The following is an 18054-nucleotide window of genomic DNA, read 5'->3' as shown; positions in this document are numbered from 1 at the left end:
CCGACACCAGTTACTGGAAATTCTAAATGCATTTGACACACCACTGGAAAGACCAGCAAGACAGCATTACAAGCCGCCCCGACTCCAGGTCCTCTTCTGCTTGTCTCTAGCGCTAGTTTTGTCATAGTCTCTTCCTTATTCTGTTTCAATAAAAATCCAAAACATTCTCCAAACAAACAGCTCCATGAAAATCTTTCTTTCTCAATTGCGGGTCTGTGCATATTCTTTGCCTCTGACAGTTTGCATTTTGTGAAAATATTCTAACGCTAGGCCTATATGATAGAGCAAGCAGCTTACATCTAAGCTTTAGACTGAGTTTGTTCAGACACTAAGATTGCAAAACTGACTGGCAATTAATAAATACAGTTACAGTGTTTTTCATCTCTGTTCAGTAAAGTACATGACAGTGGCAGAGGCTGCAAGTTCAGAGCAATTCTATTACTTTACTTCCTTTTACTTTATTTGCATTGCAATTTGAATACCCAGATACTTCATACATTTGTCTGTGGCCTCCAAAATAATAGATTTAAAGTGCACTTCAGGATCATTTTTCTAGCGGATTCCTCATTATCTAGCCCTCTCCTCCCCAGTGGCCACATGCACCAGCTCCAGTCATCATCCCACAGTTCTTCTACCTGCTTGTTCTTCCCTGGTATGCTAGAGGGTTTTCTGAGTCAAGAGGGCACAGGCCTCCAGCAAAAGGCTGAAAAATCAAACATCTGACAGTTATTTTATTTTTTTTATTTTTTTCTTTTTGCGGTATGCGGGCCTCTCACTGTTGTGGCCTCTCCCGTTGCGGAGCACAGGCTCCGGACGCGCAGGCCCAGCGGCCATGGCTCACGGGCCCAGCCGCTCCGCGGCACATGGGATCCTCCCAGACCGGGGCACGAACCCGCATCCCCTGCATCGGCAGGCGGACTCTCAACCACTGCGCCACCAGGGAGGCCCCTGACAGTTATTTTAAAGATATTTTCCAATTACAATAGAACTAGCCTTAATGGACTGCAACTAAATATGTATAACTCGGCTCTTGTGGATAATGCAGGGGATTATTTCAATACATGTAATCTACAGGTTCACAGTAACTGAATTTTGAACTTTCCTTTGGGAAAATGCCAGCTCTCCGGAGAAAGAGTCAAGCAGATGGTCACGGTAGCATGCCAGAGGACGCTATTATCAAATTACTTCTGTTTTAAAATAATACATTTAGCTATAAAACCAAATTGGTTTTATATACGTAAAAGAAATACCTATATTACATACATGAAAGGCATGTGTATATTATAAATTAAGTTGTCACATACCTTGTCCATACAGAATATAGTCTTTCTCTTTGTTTAAGGTCTAATATATATTAGATTTCTATTAAATGAGCCATAATTTAAAACTTAAGGGCTTGTATCTAAAAACCGTACTGATTTCTGTGCTATCTCTTAGCTCATAAACAATAACCTGATACAAAACGAGGCAGCCAGATACTGTAAAGAGTCGGTATGAACTTTAAAGCCAGACAGGCCTAGTTTGAAACCCAGTTCTAAAATGTATGGCCTGTGTGACCTTGGGCAAGTTATTGAAGTCTTTAAACCTTATTCTTCTCATCTGCAAAAGAAGATAACAATACCAGCTCTTGCACTGTCAGTATGACAGTTCTCTAAAATGAAGTTGCCATTTGTAGAGCCGACATAACTCCTAGGACGTATGTGACTGTTAATAAATGATAGTGGTCATTGATATCATTAGGAAGGAGGATGCACAGTGGTTAAGAGATGGGCTTTGTTTACAAGTCTGGGTTCCAGTGCTGGCCCCAAGCAGCTGCGCCTTCGGGTATACTGCTTACCATTCTTAGCTTCTGTTTCTTCATCTTTAAAGTTAGGGTATTAACCATAACTTCATAAAGTTGCTGCGAGGGTAGGATTTAGTAATGCTTTAAAGGTCCTCAGCACGCTACTTGGCACACAGTAAACAATAAATAAGTGGCAGCTATAGCAATTACTATTTTTGTATCTGTTTCCAATCCTGAAGTGAAAAAATGCCTATTTATCCCCAGAACCCAAGGTATGTTTACAGAAGGGCCATGGTACCTATGATTAGCATCATTCCATAAGAGAGAAAAAGTTCCAAAAGGCCTGAGAGCATGTTCCACATGGTGTAAAAACACTGTGCCTATGCGATCAACATTCACCTCTACACTCCTACTTTATTATTTTGCTTCAATTTTCATGAGAAAGAGTAGCCTAATGAAGCTCTGGTGGAACCCCAATCCTAAGAAGTGGTTTTGTGATTTACAACTAATTTAAGTTTTTCTGCTTCAGCCCTTTCTGTCAAGTAAACTGAAAGTGACAGAAGAAAATGACAGCATGGTCTGCCTGGCTGCAGGGAATGGGGCTGAGTTTGGGCTCTACCTATAAATGCTATTTTATCAAGATAATGAAACAGTTCAAAGGACACATTCAATCTAGCTAATAAGGAAAAAGTTTGAATGAGTAATTGAATGAAATCACTAAACAAGGAATGAGATATTTCTAGAGCTATAAGCAACTTACTTAAACTGAGGGCCTGAAATTAAGCTTAATCTGAAGTCTAAGGAGAAAACAGAGGTTTAATCTTACTCTGTTCGTATATTATCTTTCTCAAGAAGTGCAAAGGAGTTAAACTTTCAAAAACATAATTTGCAAAATATAATTTTGAGATTAAAGGTTTTCCCATTTTATATGAAAAAAAGAGCAATATAAGATCGAGAAGAAGAAAATCTAGGATCCAGTCCTCACTATCAATCCAGTACTCAGCCATCACATCAGTGGTTTCTAAACATTTTCTCTCCTGAACGTTTAAGCCGCTTCCCACAGTTTGATACCACAAAAGTTCTCTGTCCCTGTTCCTTCCTTCCAGATATAAAAATATTTTTAGCACAAAGTTGAAACCAATAACACCAACAAATACAGTTATCTACTTGACCTGAGAAGTCATGCCAGCAGTTTTATGAGGATTTTAGCAGCTGGCTGGTGGGAGTGTAAATTGGTACAACCTTCCTGAAGGGCAATTTGGCAATATATATCAAACATTTGAAAAATTTTACTTTCTATTCCAAAATCTCACTTCTTAGAAATTATCCTGAGAAAATAATCTGAGAAGTATGCAACGATTTGTGTGTAAAATGTTCCCCTGTAACATTATTTATAATAGCAAAACACTAAATAGCAATAACTAAGAAACAAATGCCCCAAAATAATTAATGAATTATGGTATATCCATTAGACAATACAATGCAGCTACCAAAATCCGTATGTAGGTATGGAAATATATTCACAATATATTCAATTAAAAAATAAAGTTACAAAGCTATATGATAATCCCATCCCAGGATGATTCAAACGAGAAAAAGTGGGAGCACATGTTCCAAAATGTTAGTAGTGATCATTTCTGGGTGGTTAGATGGTGGAAGATTTGGACTTTTATCTTTCTGCTTGTTTTCCCAATTTTCTAAAGATGAACAGTGTATCATTTCTGTAAAAAGTGTCATAACAATTAGAAATGTGCCTAAACACTTTAACTCTTGGGGCAAATGTTTTATATCAAAATCCCACGGAGTCAGAGCAGGAATAGCCATCCATCCATGCATCTAAAGATGTAATGTCTGACTACAGTATGCAAGGCACTCAGCAAGCTGGTGCAGGGGATACACGGAGGTATGAAGCATGAACCTGAGCTTCAAGGTGCTTACTATGTAGTATGTGAAGAAATACTGCAAGGTAAAAAGTGCTCTGTGTCACAAAAGAGGTTTAAAACAAAGTGCTGCAGAAAGGAGGAAGAGATACTCGACGGTTACCCTTTTCTCAGAGCCAGTCAGGAATTCCTCCTCGCCTGTTTCCAGGAACTCCAAAATAGGTCTCAGCTGTGTTACACACCGAATCAGGTCCTCTTTGTGTTCTAGTAACAGAACAGACAAGGTCTTTCCCTCCTCTGTGCTCCCTGGGGGAGAAAGAGCTAGAGACGAATGAGAGAAGCTCGTCAATTTGAAGAAAATGACAGCATGGTTTGTCAAGAGAGATCTAACAGAATAGTAAAGTGATTCTCAGCCAATTCTGAGCACCCAAATGCAGAATCTCTTTTTGGAGAGGAAAATACTTTATTATTCTGTTTAAACTCTATGAAAGGAAAAATGTTTCATGTATCTGTTGAAACACAAAGCTGTAGAGCCAGCCAGAGGTTAACCTCTGGTTGGCAAGGCCACTGCTTTGTGTCTAACCCAAATGAGAGAAACTTCAGCCTTTAAGTGCTGTCAGCAAACCAGTTCACGGTGGGCACCCAAAACACTGATTTGGATGTGTGGCTTTCTGAAGGGCAGGAGAACACTGATGGTATTCTCCAACTAAAAGGTGTCAGATTAGTTAACTAGGGGGTAGAAATGAAGACTCAAAATCAGTTTGTATATATTAACATGCAGTCTCTGGAACTACAGGTAGAATTTATGTGAAAATCACTTTAACAATAACTAAGCCATTGAAGAAATGTATCACTGGAGCAAGCTTTACAGCATCTTCCCAGAATAAAATTCAGTCACTCAGGTGGATAAGGCTTCTCGTACCTTTTGGCTGCACTGCTTCTACAGCCTCTGGCTGTCTGTCTAACAGTGCTGTCTTTACCGCAGGATTAGAATCTTGGAACAGCCTCAAAAGGGACACGACAGTCTGAACATCCAGGCTTGCACTTCTCACTTTATCCAGGATTCTCTGGAATGCTGACTGTCCTTCACCCACAAGACATCCCATTACGGTCTGTAGAACACAAGTGCCCAGAAAGACACATTAGCCAGCCAAAAGAACTCCATGCTCCTTGGATTTGGCAAGTGGGCCCTCAACAGTTTGATCCCCACCTACTTGACCTTTCTATGGCATTTGACGGTACTGTCACCTCTGCAGCACAATTCTCCTCTGACTTCTTGACACCGAAGCATTTTGGGTAAGAACTCACCTTTCTGACCACTCTTTTTCTGCCTTCCTCACTGGCTCTTCTTCCAAATCCATAAGCAAAAGCAGTACCTAAGACTGATTTCAACTCTTTATTTTTTCTCACTTTATATACTCTCCTTTTGAAAAGCTCTCACACATATAGCTGTAACTATCACCTTTATGAAGACAACCCTGAAAACCAATGCACTAATCCTGAACTCTATCTCAATCCAGAGCCACAGTGTCTGTTAGATGTGCCTTATCCTCCAGGGGTCTCAGCACCATATGCCTAAAACCCAACTCCCTTCATGACTTTTCAAAACCTAGAGCATTAAAATATCAACAACTCCAGGGGTAAAATAAAACAACATTAGCATTCCTTTCTTCGGTCTGACAGAGCATCTCTCACACAAATGGGAGGGATGCCAACTGGAAGGCAGAATTAATATTTCTATTTCAGCAATAAGGAAAAATCTGGTAATCGAAACTTAATTTCATGAGTATAGTCTTATGTATAATCTTCATATTTCTACTTGGCAAAACTACAACTTACCTCTGATGTTTTTTAGTGTCAATACTATAAAAGAAAATAGTTTTCTCATGAGAGTCTTTAGAGAGCAAAAAGGTTTTCTAGACACACACATGCACACACAGACACATACACAACACAAAAGCATCTCTTGAATATGTACACTGGCAAAGTTCACCTAGACAGTTATTATATATTCTGACAGTAATTATATGTTTAAAATTGTTGTTTAGAGGGACTTTATCTTCTTCTCTCCTCCCAAATAAACAGAATTATAAATGAGTTAGACTTTGTGTTTCTTGAGTTTGTTCTAGCTTGTTTCCTGATCAGAGAGCTAAGTTAAACTTAAAAAAAAGGTTCCTATGAATTTTGGTCATCTCCAAAAGTAAACGTAGATAAAACACAATTTAATAATCCTTATTAAGTTTTTACTGGAATAAGTAACTTCCATGAACATAAGATAAACTCATTTTGTCTCTATTTTAAAAATAATAAACAAATGAGATAAAAATGTAAGTTGAATGCTTAATTCTCTTTGGTCACATTTATTCATCCTTTCTTGCTTTTATTAGTTGGCCTAAAATCTCTTTAGAATGCCTCTTCCCTGACAGCAGTAGGGACCTGAGGTAGGCAGCCTCAGGTTCCCAGTATGCCTCCAGGTTTTCATGCCCTTGAGCTGAACCTAATGACTTGCTTCTAAGGAAAAGAATATGGTAAAAGTAATGGGACACCATTTGTGAGGCTAGGTTACTGTGACTTCCATCTTGCCCATGTGTGGACTCCCTCAGTGTCTTTCTTTCCTCTATGGGATGCAAGGTGCCATGTTGAGAGGTACCCTATAGAGAGGCCCATGTGGCAAGGAACTCACATCCCGGGTCAACAGTCAGTGAGTGAGCTTAGAAAGAGACACTCACCAGCTGAGCCTCGACATGTCTGCAGTGCAGGCTGACACCCTGAGTACAGCCCTGTGAGGGACCCTGAGCCAGGGACTCAGGTAAGCTATGCCTGGATTTCTGACCCACAGAAACTGTGAGGTCATAAACACTTGTTCTTTTAAGCTGCTAAATTTTAAGACTAATTTGTTCAACACAGGAATAGGTATCTTATAAAGACCCACTATTGCTAACGCCCTTGGTTTTAAACCTGTTTTTTCCTCTTTATTTTCCATTTCTATCCTCCCTCCCTCCCTCCCTCCCTCCCTCTTGTGCACTTAACTGATACAGCATACAGCTATCTCATTCTATCCTAGGCCAGTTTTCTTCCACCCGAAGCTCTCCGAATACCCCAGATCCACCTTTCTCAGTATCCAATTTGTCTGGCATTATCGTTTGAGCCAGTGGGGAAGAGAAGCTTCCATCAATGGTGGCATCTGATGCGCTTCTCATTATCCTCTCTGCTGTTCCCTCCTCTGCAGAACTGCTCAGCAGTGAAATTAAAACATTTGTTAACTTCATTGCTCAGCAGTGACACCAGGGTGACCATCTGGGAAGAGAAGCAGGGGTAGGTTGATGAAAGGGCCAGGAGGGAGCAGACAGATGCCTGGAAAGCCCTGCTCTCTGCTCTTTCTTCCAGTACCTACTGGGGACCTGTACCAGAGCCAGTGCTGTAGCTTACTCCACCAGCCCCCTAAGCTGCCTGGGGCTCCACAGTGGAGTGAGCCCTTTTCTGAAATAGGGGATCTGACTAAACAGAAGGGTGTCACATATTGCAACAGGCTGGAATTCACTGATTGCTATCACGTAACAGAACTCTAAGAAATGGACAAAAACAGAGTTTTATTCTTTAACCAGACATTTGGAACTCCTTTGATTCTTAGAGTTAAAGGTACTTCAATAAATTTGTATCAATTCATGGTCACAGAAGTACTCAAAGTACTTTTATCTATGAGTGAAATATAGGTCAATATGTTTAAAGATGGGACAGTTTTCTTTCCCTCTGTTATATGTGAAAAAACCATTTAATCTTTCCCTTACACTCAGATCTTTTAATTGAATTTACTTATTTTCCCAACCATATGCCTACTGCCGCCTTTGGATTTGTCTTTGTTACACTATATTCTTGTTTGCTCATGCCTTCCTGAATGCTGAGGGCCAGGCAATGGTAATAATGAGACAGACCACAATAGCTCAATACCATCCCAGATACCGTGCATACTTGCCATCTACTTTACTCCTTACATCAGATCCTGGAGGCATTACTACGACTACTTAAAGGAGAGTCAGAGAGCTGAAGTAAGTTGCCCAAGTTTGCATGGCTAGTGAGCAGAATACCCGGATGAAACACTGAACTCATTCCAATGACCTGGCACGCCTTTCACCCAGTTCCATCTCCCAAACTTTGAGTGTAACCAAATCCATTTCACTGGATTTTATTGGACTTACTAGAATCAACATCACTTGAACACTGGGTAGCATTTAGACAATCTGTACCATTCCTCCTGGTCTCACTGATTAGTGAAGAGACTGGTATAAAATAGGTACTTAATAAATGTTTGTTTAACAATGAAATTCCCTTCCCATAAGACCACTAGCCCTTCTAGCTATAGCTGCAAATCTTAGATTTAATAATTAGCAGAGAGGAGATCTGAAAAAAACAACTTAAGTTCATCTCTCATAGACCTGTAAAGTGAACCCTATCCACTCACTTCTCAAGAAGGTTACCCTATACCGTGTCAGTGAACACAGTCCACAAAACACAGACCTACAGATCTTGACAAACCTCTGAAGTAGTAACACAGATGAAAAACATCAGATTCACGAATGTAAGAGCCTTCACTGTTGTTTGCCTCTGAAACAAAGTTGAAGGAAAAAAGGATGCTACCAGGTCTTCAGCTTTGGGAGTCTTTCTAGAACTTTAGATGAAAAGTGGATCAAACAGCAAGGAAATCAATAGTAGAAAAAGTTATCTCCTTACTCTAGTCAAACACTCACCTTGCTATCTACACAATTAATTAAAAGCAGGGACACGGCTAGGAATAAAGCAAGTAGACAATTAAAAGTTCTAGCATAAAAGGTGAAAAAAAGTATAAGTTTGCCTTTAAATACAGGTTTTTACTCAGCTCAGCCAGAGAACCCTCTTAGGTCGGTATCAGCTTTTTCTAATGGAAGAGATACTACACTGAGATAAAGACAAGGGAAAGCCACTTTCCCATCCCGGCACCCAGGAGATTTCTCCTTAATCAGTTTTGGTTTCACGCAATTCAAGCTGCCCAGGTTCTTCTCCTATTGCTGCAATCACTGCTCAGGGAATGGCTTTGCCACCTTTCATCATTTATCTCAGGAAAGAAAATAATCAGGACACTGGTTCATGATGTCCTCCCTTAACGCAATCCAGGCCAGGTACATACCTCATATCTGTTTTTAAGAAAAGGAACAGGCCGGTCCATCTCAATCAGAACATCACTCACAAGCCTTAACAAGCCTCAAAATTACACACCTAAGTGTAGATTATAGTTAACGTTGAGCCATCTTTTTAATTTATGATGATGAACCAAATAACAGCCAACAACAACAAAAAACATTCAAAGCTCTCTGGGAGCTAAAGATGTATAAACAGAACAGTGACAAACAAAACCCCCAAACAACCTTTACAACTGTAGCTGAAATGCAGAATGATGTTCCAAGTGAACAGTTCTAATAAATACATTTGACACTGAAGTCTTTTGGGGATTCCTGTAGTTGGGTGACTTCTGTATATACTTCCCCAAAAATTACATACGTGGCAGGATTTCTTTGCTGTCAAGACATTCTATAAGGATAGGGGTCCAGTCTTATTTATGTTTATTTTCCTAGCAACCAGCTCAATGCCTGGCACATACCAGTTGCTCAGTAAATATTTGCTGAATCAAGGAGAAAACAAAGAATAACACTTGGGAAATGGGTATTCAGCAGCTACTCAAAACACTGAGATCTGTCAGCATAGACACTGTGATATCTGCCATCATACATTAAGAATTTTGTTAAGCCATTAACTTCTCCAGCAATGCTTCTCAAAATGTAGTCTAGGGCTTCCCTGGTGGCGCAGTGGTTGAGAGTCCACCTGATGATGCAGGGGACACGGGTTCGTGCCCCGGTCCAGGAAGATCCCACATGCCGCGGAGCGACTGGGCCCGTGAGCCACGGCTGCTGAGCCTGCGCGTCTGGAGCCTGTGCTCCGCAACGGGAGAGGCCACAACAGTGAGAGGCCCACATACTGCGAGAAAAAAAAAAAAATGTAGTCTAGAGATACCAAAAAAGCAGTCCATGGGGAACTTGTTACAGATGGAGATTCCCAAGCTCTACCACAACGTAAGAATCAGACTCTGGAAATGCGGTCTGGAGGTGTATATTTTAACAAATCCACCATTTTAACAAGTGCATCATTTTTATATATACTGAACTGCTGTTCTAGAGACTGATGGCTTTGTACGAGACACCACACCTGCAGTTCAGGAAGCTACTTCCAAGGGTAACGGTACCTATTTGAAAGCATGACTTGCAAATTAAGCTTAAACATCAACAGCAAACCGTCTCATGTCAGAGTAAGTGACCACAGCACTAGGATATTATAAGGCATTAAGTGAAAAAGGAGTTTCAAGACTCACTGAGTCTAAAAATGATTTTTTTAATGACTTTTAATTTTTTATTTTTTTTTTTTGCGGTATGCGGGCCTCTCACTGTTGTGGCCCCTCCCGTTGCGGAGCACAGGCTCCGGACGCGCAGGCCCAGCGGCCATGGCTCACGGGCCCAGCCACTCCGTGGCATATGGGATCCTCCCAGACCGGGGCACGAACCCGTATCCCCTGCATCGGCAGGCGGACTCTCAACCACTGCGCCACCAGGGAGGCCCTGACTTTTAATTTTTAATAATATTTTTTAAATTTTAATCACTTTATTTTATTATTTTTTTCTTTCTTTCTTTTTTTTCTCTCTTTTCTTCTGAGCCATGTGGCTGACAGGGCCTTGGTACTCCAGCCGGGTGTCAGGCCTGAGCCTCTTAGGTGGGAGAGCTGAGTTCAGGATATTGGTCCACCAGAGACCTCCCGGCCCCATGTAATAGCAATGGCAAAAGCTCCCCCAGAGATCTCCATCTCAACGCTAAGACTCAGCTCCACTCAACGACCAGCAAGCTACAGTGCTGGACACCCTATGCCAAACAACTAGCAAGACAGGAACACAACCCCACCCATTAGCAGAGAGGCTGCCTAAAATCATAATACGGTCACAGACACCCCAAAACACACCACCGGACGTGGTCCTGCCCACCAGAAAGATCCAGCTTCACCCACCAGAACACAGGCACTAGTCCCCTCCACCAGGAAGCCTACACAACCCACTGAACCAACCTTAGCCACTGGGGGCAGACACCAAAAACAACGGGAACTACGAACCTGCAGCCTGCAAAAAGGAGACCCCAAACAGAGTAAGTTAAGCAAAATGAGAAGACAGAGAAACACGCAGCAGATGAAGGAGCAAGGTAAAAAACCACCAGACCAAACAAATGAAGAGGAAATAGGCAGTCTACCTGAAGAAGAATTCAGAGTAATGATAGTAAAGATGATCCAAAATCTTGGAAATACAATGGAGAAAATAGAAGAAACGTTTAACAAGGACCTAGAAGAACTAAAGAGCATAAAGCAATGATGAACAACACAATAAATGAAATTAAAAATTCTCTAGAAGTGATCAATAGCAGAATAACTGAGGCAGAAGAACAGATAAGTGACATGGAAGATAAAATAGTGGAAATAACGACCACAGAGCAGAATAAAGAAAAAAGAATGAAAAGAATTGAGGACAGTCTCAGAGACCTCTGGGGCAACATTAAATGCACCAACATTCGAATTATAGGGGTCCCAGAAGAAGAAGAGAAAAAGAAAGGGACGAGAAAATATTTGACAAGATTATAGTTGAAAACTTCCCATATGGGAAAGGAAATAGTCAATCAAGTCCAGGAAGCACAGAGAGTCCCATACAGGATAAATCCAAGGAGAAACATGCCAAGACACATATTCATCAAACTATTAAAAATTAAATACAAAGAAAAAATATTAAAAGCAGCAAGGGAAAAACAACAAATAACATACAAGGGAATCCCCATAAGGTTAACAGCTGACCTTTCAGCAGAAACTCTGCAAGCCAGAAGGGAGTGGCAAGACATATTTAAAGTGCTGAAAGGGAAAAACCTACAACCAAGATTACTCTACCCAGCAAGGATCTCATTCAGATTTGATGGAGAAATTAAAACCTTTACAGACAAGCAAAAGCTGAGAGAGTTCAGCACCACCAAACCAGCTTTACAACAAATGCTTAAGGAACTTCTCTAGGCAGGAAACACAAGAGAAGGAAAAGACCTACAATAACAAACCCAAAACATTTAAGAAAATGGTAATAGGAACATACATATCAATAATTACCTTAAATGTAAATGGATTAAATGCTCCCACCAAAAGACACAGACTGGCTGAATGGATACAAAAACAAGACCCGTACATACGTTGTCTACAAGAGACGCACTTCAGACCTAGAGACACATACAGACTGAAAGTGAGGGGATGGAAAAAGAGATTCCATGCAAATGGAAACCAAAATAAAGCTGGAGTAGCAATCCTCTTATCAGACAAAATAGACTTTAAAACAAAGACCATTACAAGAGACAAAGGAGGACACACATAATGATCAAGGGATCAATCCAAGATTAAGATACAACAATTGTAAATATTTATGCACCTAACATAGGATCACCTCAATACATAAGGCAAATGCTAACAGCCATAAAAGGGGAAATCAACAGTAACACAATAATAGTAACACCCCACTTTCACCAATGGACAGATCATCCAAAACAAAAATAAATAAGGAAACACAAGCTTTAAATGACACATTCAACAAGAGGGACTTAATTGATATTTATAGGACATTTCAGCCAAAAACAACAGAAAACACTTTCTTCTCAAGTGCTCATGGAACATTCTCCAGGATAGATCATATCTGGGGTCACAAATCAAGCCTTGGTAAAATTAAGAAAATTGAATCGTATCAAGTATCTTTTCCGACCACAACTCTATGAGACTAGATACCAATTACAGGGGAAAATCTGTAAAAAATACAAACACATGGAGGCTAAACAGTACACTACTAAATAACCAAGAGATCACTGAAGAAATCAAAGAGGAAATCAAAAAGTACCTAGAGACAAATGACAATGAAAACATGACGGCCCAAAACCTATGGGATGCAGCAAAAGCAGTTCTAAGAGGGAATTTATAGCAATACAACCCTACCTCAAGAAACAAGAAACATCTCAAATAAACAACCTAACCTTACACCTAAAGCAATTAGAGAAAGAAGAACAAAAAAACCCCAAAGTTAGCAGAAGGAAAGAAATCATAAAGATCAGATCAGAAATAAATGAAAAAGAAATGAAGGAAATGATAGCAAAGATCAATAAAACTAAAAGCTGGTTCTTTGAGAAGATAAACAAAATTGATAAACCATTAGCCAGACTCATCAAGAAAAAAAGGGAGAAGTCTCAGATCAACAGAATTAGAAATGAAAAAGGAGAAATAACAACTGACACTGCAGAAATACAAAGGATCATGAGAGATTACTACAAGCAACTCTATGCCAATAAAATGGACAACCTGGAAGAAACGGACAAATTCTTAGAAAAGCACAACCTTCCGAGACTGAACCAGGAAGAAACAGAAAATATAAACAGACCAATCACAAGCACTGAAATTGAAACTGTGATTAAAAATCTTCCAACAAACAAAAGCCCAGGACCAGATGGCTTCACAGGTGAATTCTATCAAACATTTAGAGAAGAGCTGACACCTATCCTTCTCAAACTCTTCCAAAATAGAGCAGAGTGAGGAACACTCCCAAACTCATTCTACGAGGGCACCATCACCCTCATACCAAAACCAGACAAAGATGTCACAAAAAAAGAAAATTATAGGCTAATATCACTGATGAACATAGATGCAAAAATCCTCAACAAAATACTAGCAAACAGAATCCAACAGCACATTAAAAGGATCATACACCATGACCAAGTGGGGTTTACCTAAGGAATGCAAGGATTCTTCAATATATGCAAATCAATCAATGTCATAAGCCATATTAATAAACTGAAGGACAAAAATCATACGATCATCTTAAAAAATGCCAAAAAGGCTTTCGACAAAATTCAACACCCATTTATGATAAAAAACCCTCCAGAAAGTAGGCATAGAGGGAACTTACATCAACATAATAAAGGCCATATATGAGAAACCCACAGCCAGCATTGTTCTCAATGATGAAAACCTGAAATCATTTCCACGAAGATCAGGAACAAGACAATGTTATCCATTCTCACCACTATTATTCAACATAGTTTTGGAAGTTTTAGCCACAGCAATCAGAGAAGAAAAAGAAATAAAAGGAATCCAAACTGGAAAAGAAGAAGTAAAGCTTTCACTGTTTGCAGATGACATAATACTATACATAGAGAATCCTAAAGATGCTACCAGAAAACTACTAGAGCTAATCAATGAATCTGGTAAAGAAGCAGGATACAAAATTTGTGCACAGAAATCTCTTGCATTCCTATACACTAATGATGAAAAATCTGAAAGAGAAATAAGGAAACACTCCCATTTACCACTGCAACAAAAAGAATAAAATACCTAGGAATAAATCTACCTAAGGAGACAAAAGACCTATAACTATAAGACACTGATGAAAGAAATTAAAGATGATACAAACAGATGGAGAGATATACCATGTTCTTGGATTGGAAGAATCAACATTGTGAAAATGATTCTACTATCCAAAGCAATCTACAAATCCAATGCAATCCCTATCAAACTACCAATGGCATTTTTCATAGAACTAGAACAAAAAATTTCACAATGTGTATGGAAACACAAAAGACCTGAAATAGCCATAGCAATCTTGAGAAAGAAAAACGGAGCTGGAAGAATCAGGCTCCCTGACTTCAGACTATACTACAAAGCTACAGTAATCAAGATAGTATGGTACTGGCACAAAAACAGAAATACAGATTAATGGAACAAGACAGAAAGCTCAGAGGTAAACCCACACACATATGGTCACCTTATCTTTGATAAACGAGGCAAGAACACACAATGGAGAAAAGACAGCCTTTCAAGAAGTGGTGCTGGGAAAACTGGACAGCTACATGTAAAAGAATGAAATTAGAACACCCCGTAATACCATACCCAAAAATAAACTCAAAATGGATTAAAGACCTAAATGTAAGACCAGACACTATAAAACTCTTAGAGGAAAACATAAGTAGAACACTCTATGACATAAATCACAGCAAGATTCTTTTTGATCCACCTCCTAGAGTAATGGAAATAAAAACAAAAATAAACAAATGGGACCTAATGAAACTTTAAAGCTTTTGCACAGCAAAGGAAACCACAAACAAGACGAAAAGACAACCCTCAGAATGGGAGAAAATATTTGCCAACAAAGCAACTGACAAAGGATTAATCTCCCAAATATACAACCAGATCATGCAGCTCAATATCAAAGAAACAAATAACCCAATCCCAAAATGCGCAGAAGACCTAATAGACATTTCTCCAAAGGAGATATACAGATTGCCAACAAACGCATGAAAGGATGCTCAACATCACTAATCATTAGAGAAACACAAATCAAAACTGCAATGAGATATCACCTCACACCGCTCAGAATGGCCATAATCAAAATATCTACAAACAATAAATGCTGGAGAGGGTGTGGAAAAAAGGAAACCCTCTTGCACTGTTGGTGGGAATGTAAATTGATACAGCCACTATGGAGAACAGTATGGAGGTTCCTTAAAAAACTAAAATCAGAACTACCATATGACCCAGCAACCCCACTACTGGGCATATACCCTGAGAAAACCATAATTCAAAAAGAGACATGCACCACAATGTTATTGCAACTCTACTTACAATAGTCAGGACATGGAAGCAACCTAAGTGTCCATCGACAGATGAATGGATGAAGAAGATGTGGTACATATATACAATGGAATATTACTCAGCCATAAAAAGAAACAAAATTGAGTTATTTGTAGTGAGGTGGATGGACTTAGAGACTGTCATACAGAGTGAAGTAAGTCAGAAAGAGAAAAACAAATACTGTATGGTAACACATAGATATGGAATCTAAAAAAAAAAAAAAAACGGTTCTGGGGTTCCCTGGTGGCGCAGTGGTTGAGAGTCCGCCTGCCGATGCAGGGGACAAGGGTTCGTGCCCTGGTCTGGGAAGATCCCACATGCCACGGAGCGGCTAGGCCCGTGAGCCATGGCCGCTAAGCCTGTGCATCCGGAGCCTGTGCTCCGCAACGGGAGAGGCCACAACAGTGAGAGGCCCGCGTACTGCAAAAAAAAAAAAAAGGTTCTGAAGAACCTACAGGCAGGACAGGAATAAAGATGCAGACATAGAGAATGAACTTGAGGACATAGGGAGGGGGAAGGGTAGGCTGGGATGAAGTAAGAGAGTGGCATGGACATATATACACTACCAAATGTAAAACAGATAGCTAGTGGGAAGTTGCCACATAGCACAGGGAGATCAGCTCAGTGCTCTGTGACCACCTAGAGGGGTGGGATAGAGAGGGTGGGAGGGAGACCCAAGAGGGAGGTGATATGGGGATATATGTATACATACAGCTGATTCACTTTGTTATACAGCAGAAACTAACACACCATGGTAAAGCAATTATACTCCAATAGAGATGTTAAAAATAAATAAAATAAATAAATAAAATAAATAAATAAAAATTAAAAAAAAATAAAAATACTGAGTTAATGTATCAGTCACCTACTGAGCTCCTTCTATGTGCCTGGCGTTTTAATGTGAGTTTTACATAAATCTTAATTTCACAATGACCCTATGATGTAGGTGATAACACTCCCAAATTTTACAAATTAGGAAATTGAGGTTTTCAGAGATTCAACTGCTGAAGCTAACAATACTAGTAAATGGTAGAGCTGGATAAATAAATGGTATATCCACACAATGGAACCCTGCTCAGCAATAAAAAGGAATGAACATGCAACAACTTGGGTGAACCTCAAAATAGTTATGCTGAATGCAAGAAGCCAGACCAAAAGGAATACAGATTATATGATTCCATTTATAAAATACTCCAGAAAATGCACATTCATCTAGAGAGAGAGAAAGCAGACAAGTGTTACCTGGGGAAGAGCAAGTGAGTGGAAAGGGGCAGGATGGAGGGATTACAAAGGGATGTGAAAACATTTTTAGGGGTGATGGATATGTTCACTATCTTGATTGTGATGATCATTTCAGGTTTCAAAACTTAGCAAGCTATAACCTTTAAATGTGTACAGTTTGCTGTACATCAATCATACCTCAAGCTGTCTAAAATAGAGTGAGAGAGAAAGAGAGAAGTACAGGCCTACATACAAAGCAGTACCTCCTAACTATATTTAATTTAATCTTACGTTCTTAAAGTATTTTTCCCTTTTTCTTTCTGTAGCTGAACAATTTATTATAGAATAAAACAGAATCAGTTTTAAATATAGCTACCAAGTGATCTGTAGTGCTCTTACTCTGACCTCTAAAACCGAGGAAGAAATAACATAAGCCTATAATGATCACCAACAGTGAATCAGTGTTATTGCAAAGTACTATTAACGTTATTGCCATCAAATGATCAGGACAAGCAGTGGGGGGGAAATGCTGAATGAATCCCTGTACAGCAAACATTTCTTGAACACCTGTTATGTGCCAGACACTTTTAGGTACCAGTATTAGGAAAAAAAATGCATAAGACACAGTTTAAGTTAGTACAGAGGTGACACTAATAATTTGAGTATTGCTGATCTAAGGAATGATGTTGCTCCTCTGTAACCAAAGTTAAGTGGAGAGGAAGTCTTAAGAGAGAAAATGAAGAGGTGTGTCTATAAGCTATTGAGGTAACAAACTAGTGACAAAATGATGGATTGAACAGTTAAGAGAACATCCAAGTGCAAAAATATAAAACCATAATGTCCTTCAGCATAATCAGTACAAAGAGTACCAAGGATTTACCACTTGAAACCTCCCCTAAGAGAGTCATCAGGGTCAGCCCAGTCTTGTAAACAGCTTATCTCTCAAAAAAAACAATTTATAGCCAACTGTCGATAAACCATGGTTAAAGTAAACACTTGACCCTGAATTTGTTTTTTTTTAAAGTAACCTGCTATGAATCAGGGAACTATTTAAATAGTAGAAGGCATTTATTGCTTGGATTAATAGTAACTAACAGACACTAAATTGTCTACAGCAACATGGGAGGCCTCCCCACACTACCCCCTCAGTCAGATGAGCAAGCCTACAGGGGCAGTGCCCGCTCACTCTGCCAGCACCTCTCAGAATGGGAGGCATGGCCGGGAGAAAGGGGAAGCAAGGGAGTCCTCAGGTGGCAGGGCAGTCAACCCTGCAGCATCCAGTGTGAGGAACTGGGTAGTGAGGGAGCCCACAGGTGGGGATGCACCTCACTGAGATAATGAAAAAAACAGAAAACGTCAGCTAAGAAATAGAGCATGATAACCATTTGACAGTTTTCTGTCAGGTGATG

The 18054-nt window shown here is 39.7% G+C and overlaps 1 protein-coding gene across 3 annotated transcripts in view; it reads right to left on the bottom strand.

Annotated features, from left to right (window-relative positions):
• Positions 1-18054, bottom strand: part of ZBTB40 (zinc finger and BTB domain containing 40) — an 81356-nt gene that overhangs the window by 23916 nt on the left and 39386 nt on the right. For all 3 annotated transcript variants that reach the window (XM_082613996.1, XM_082613995.1, XM_082613997.1), the window contains 2 exons: positions 4586-4775; positions 3827-3984 (listed from right to left, as the gene is read on the bottom strand). In XM_082613996.1, coding sequence (XP_082470122.1) covers positions 3827-3984; positions 4586-4775 — 348 coding nt within the window. The remainder of the gene's footprint in view (positions 1-3826; positions 3985-4585; positions 4776-18054) is intronic.

This window comes from Mesoplodon mirus, assembly GCF_964341445.2.
Source record: "Mesoplodon mirus genome assembly, chromosome: 3".
NCBI lineage: Eukaryota > Metazoa > Chordata > Mammalia > Artiodactyla > Ziphiidae > Mesoplodon > Mesoplodon mirus.
This window is presented reverse-complemented; position numbering and strand designations above follow the sequence as displayed.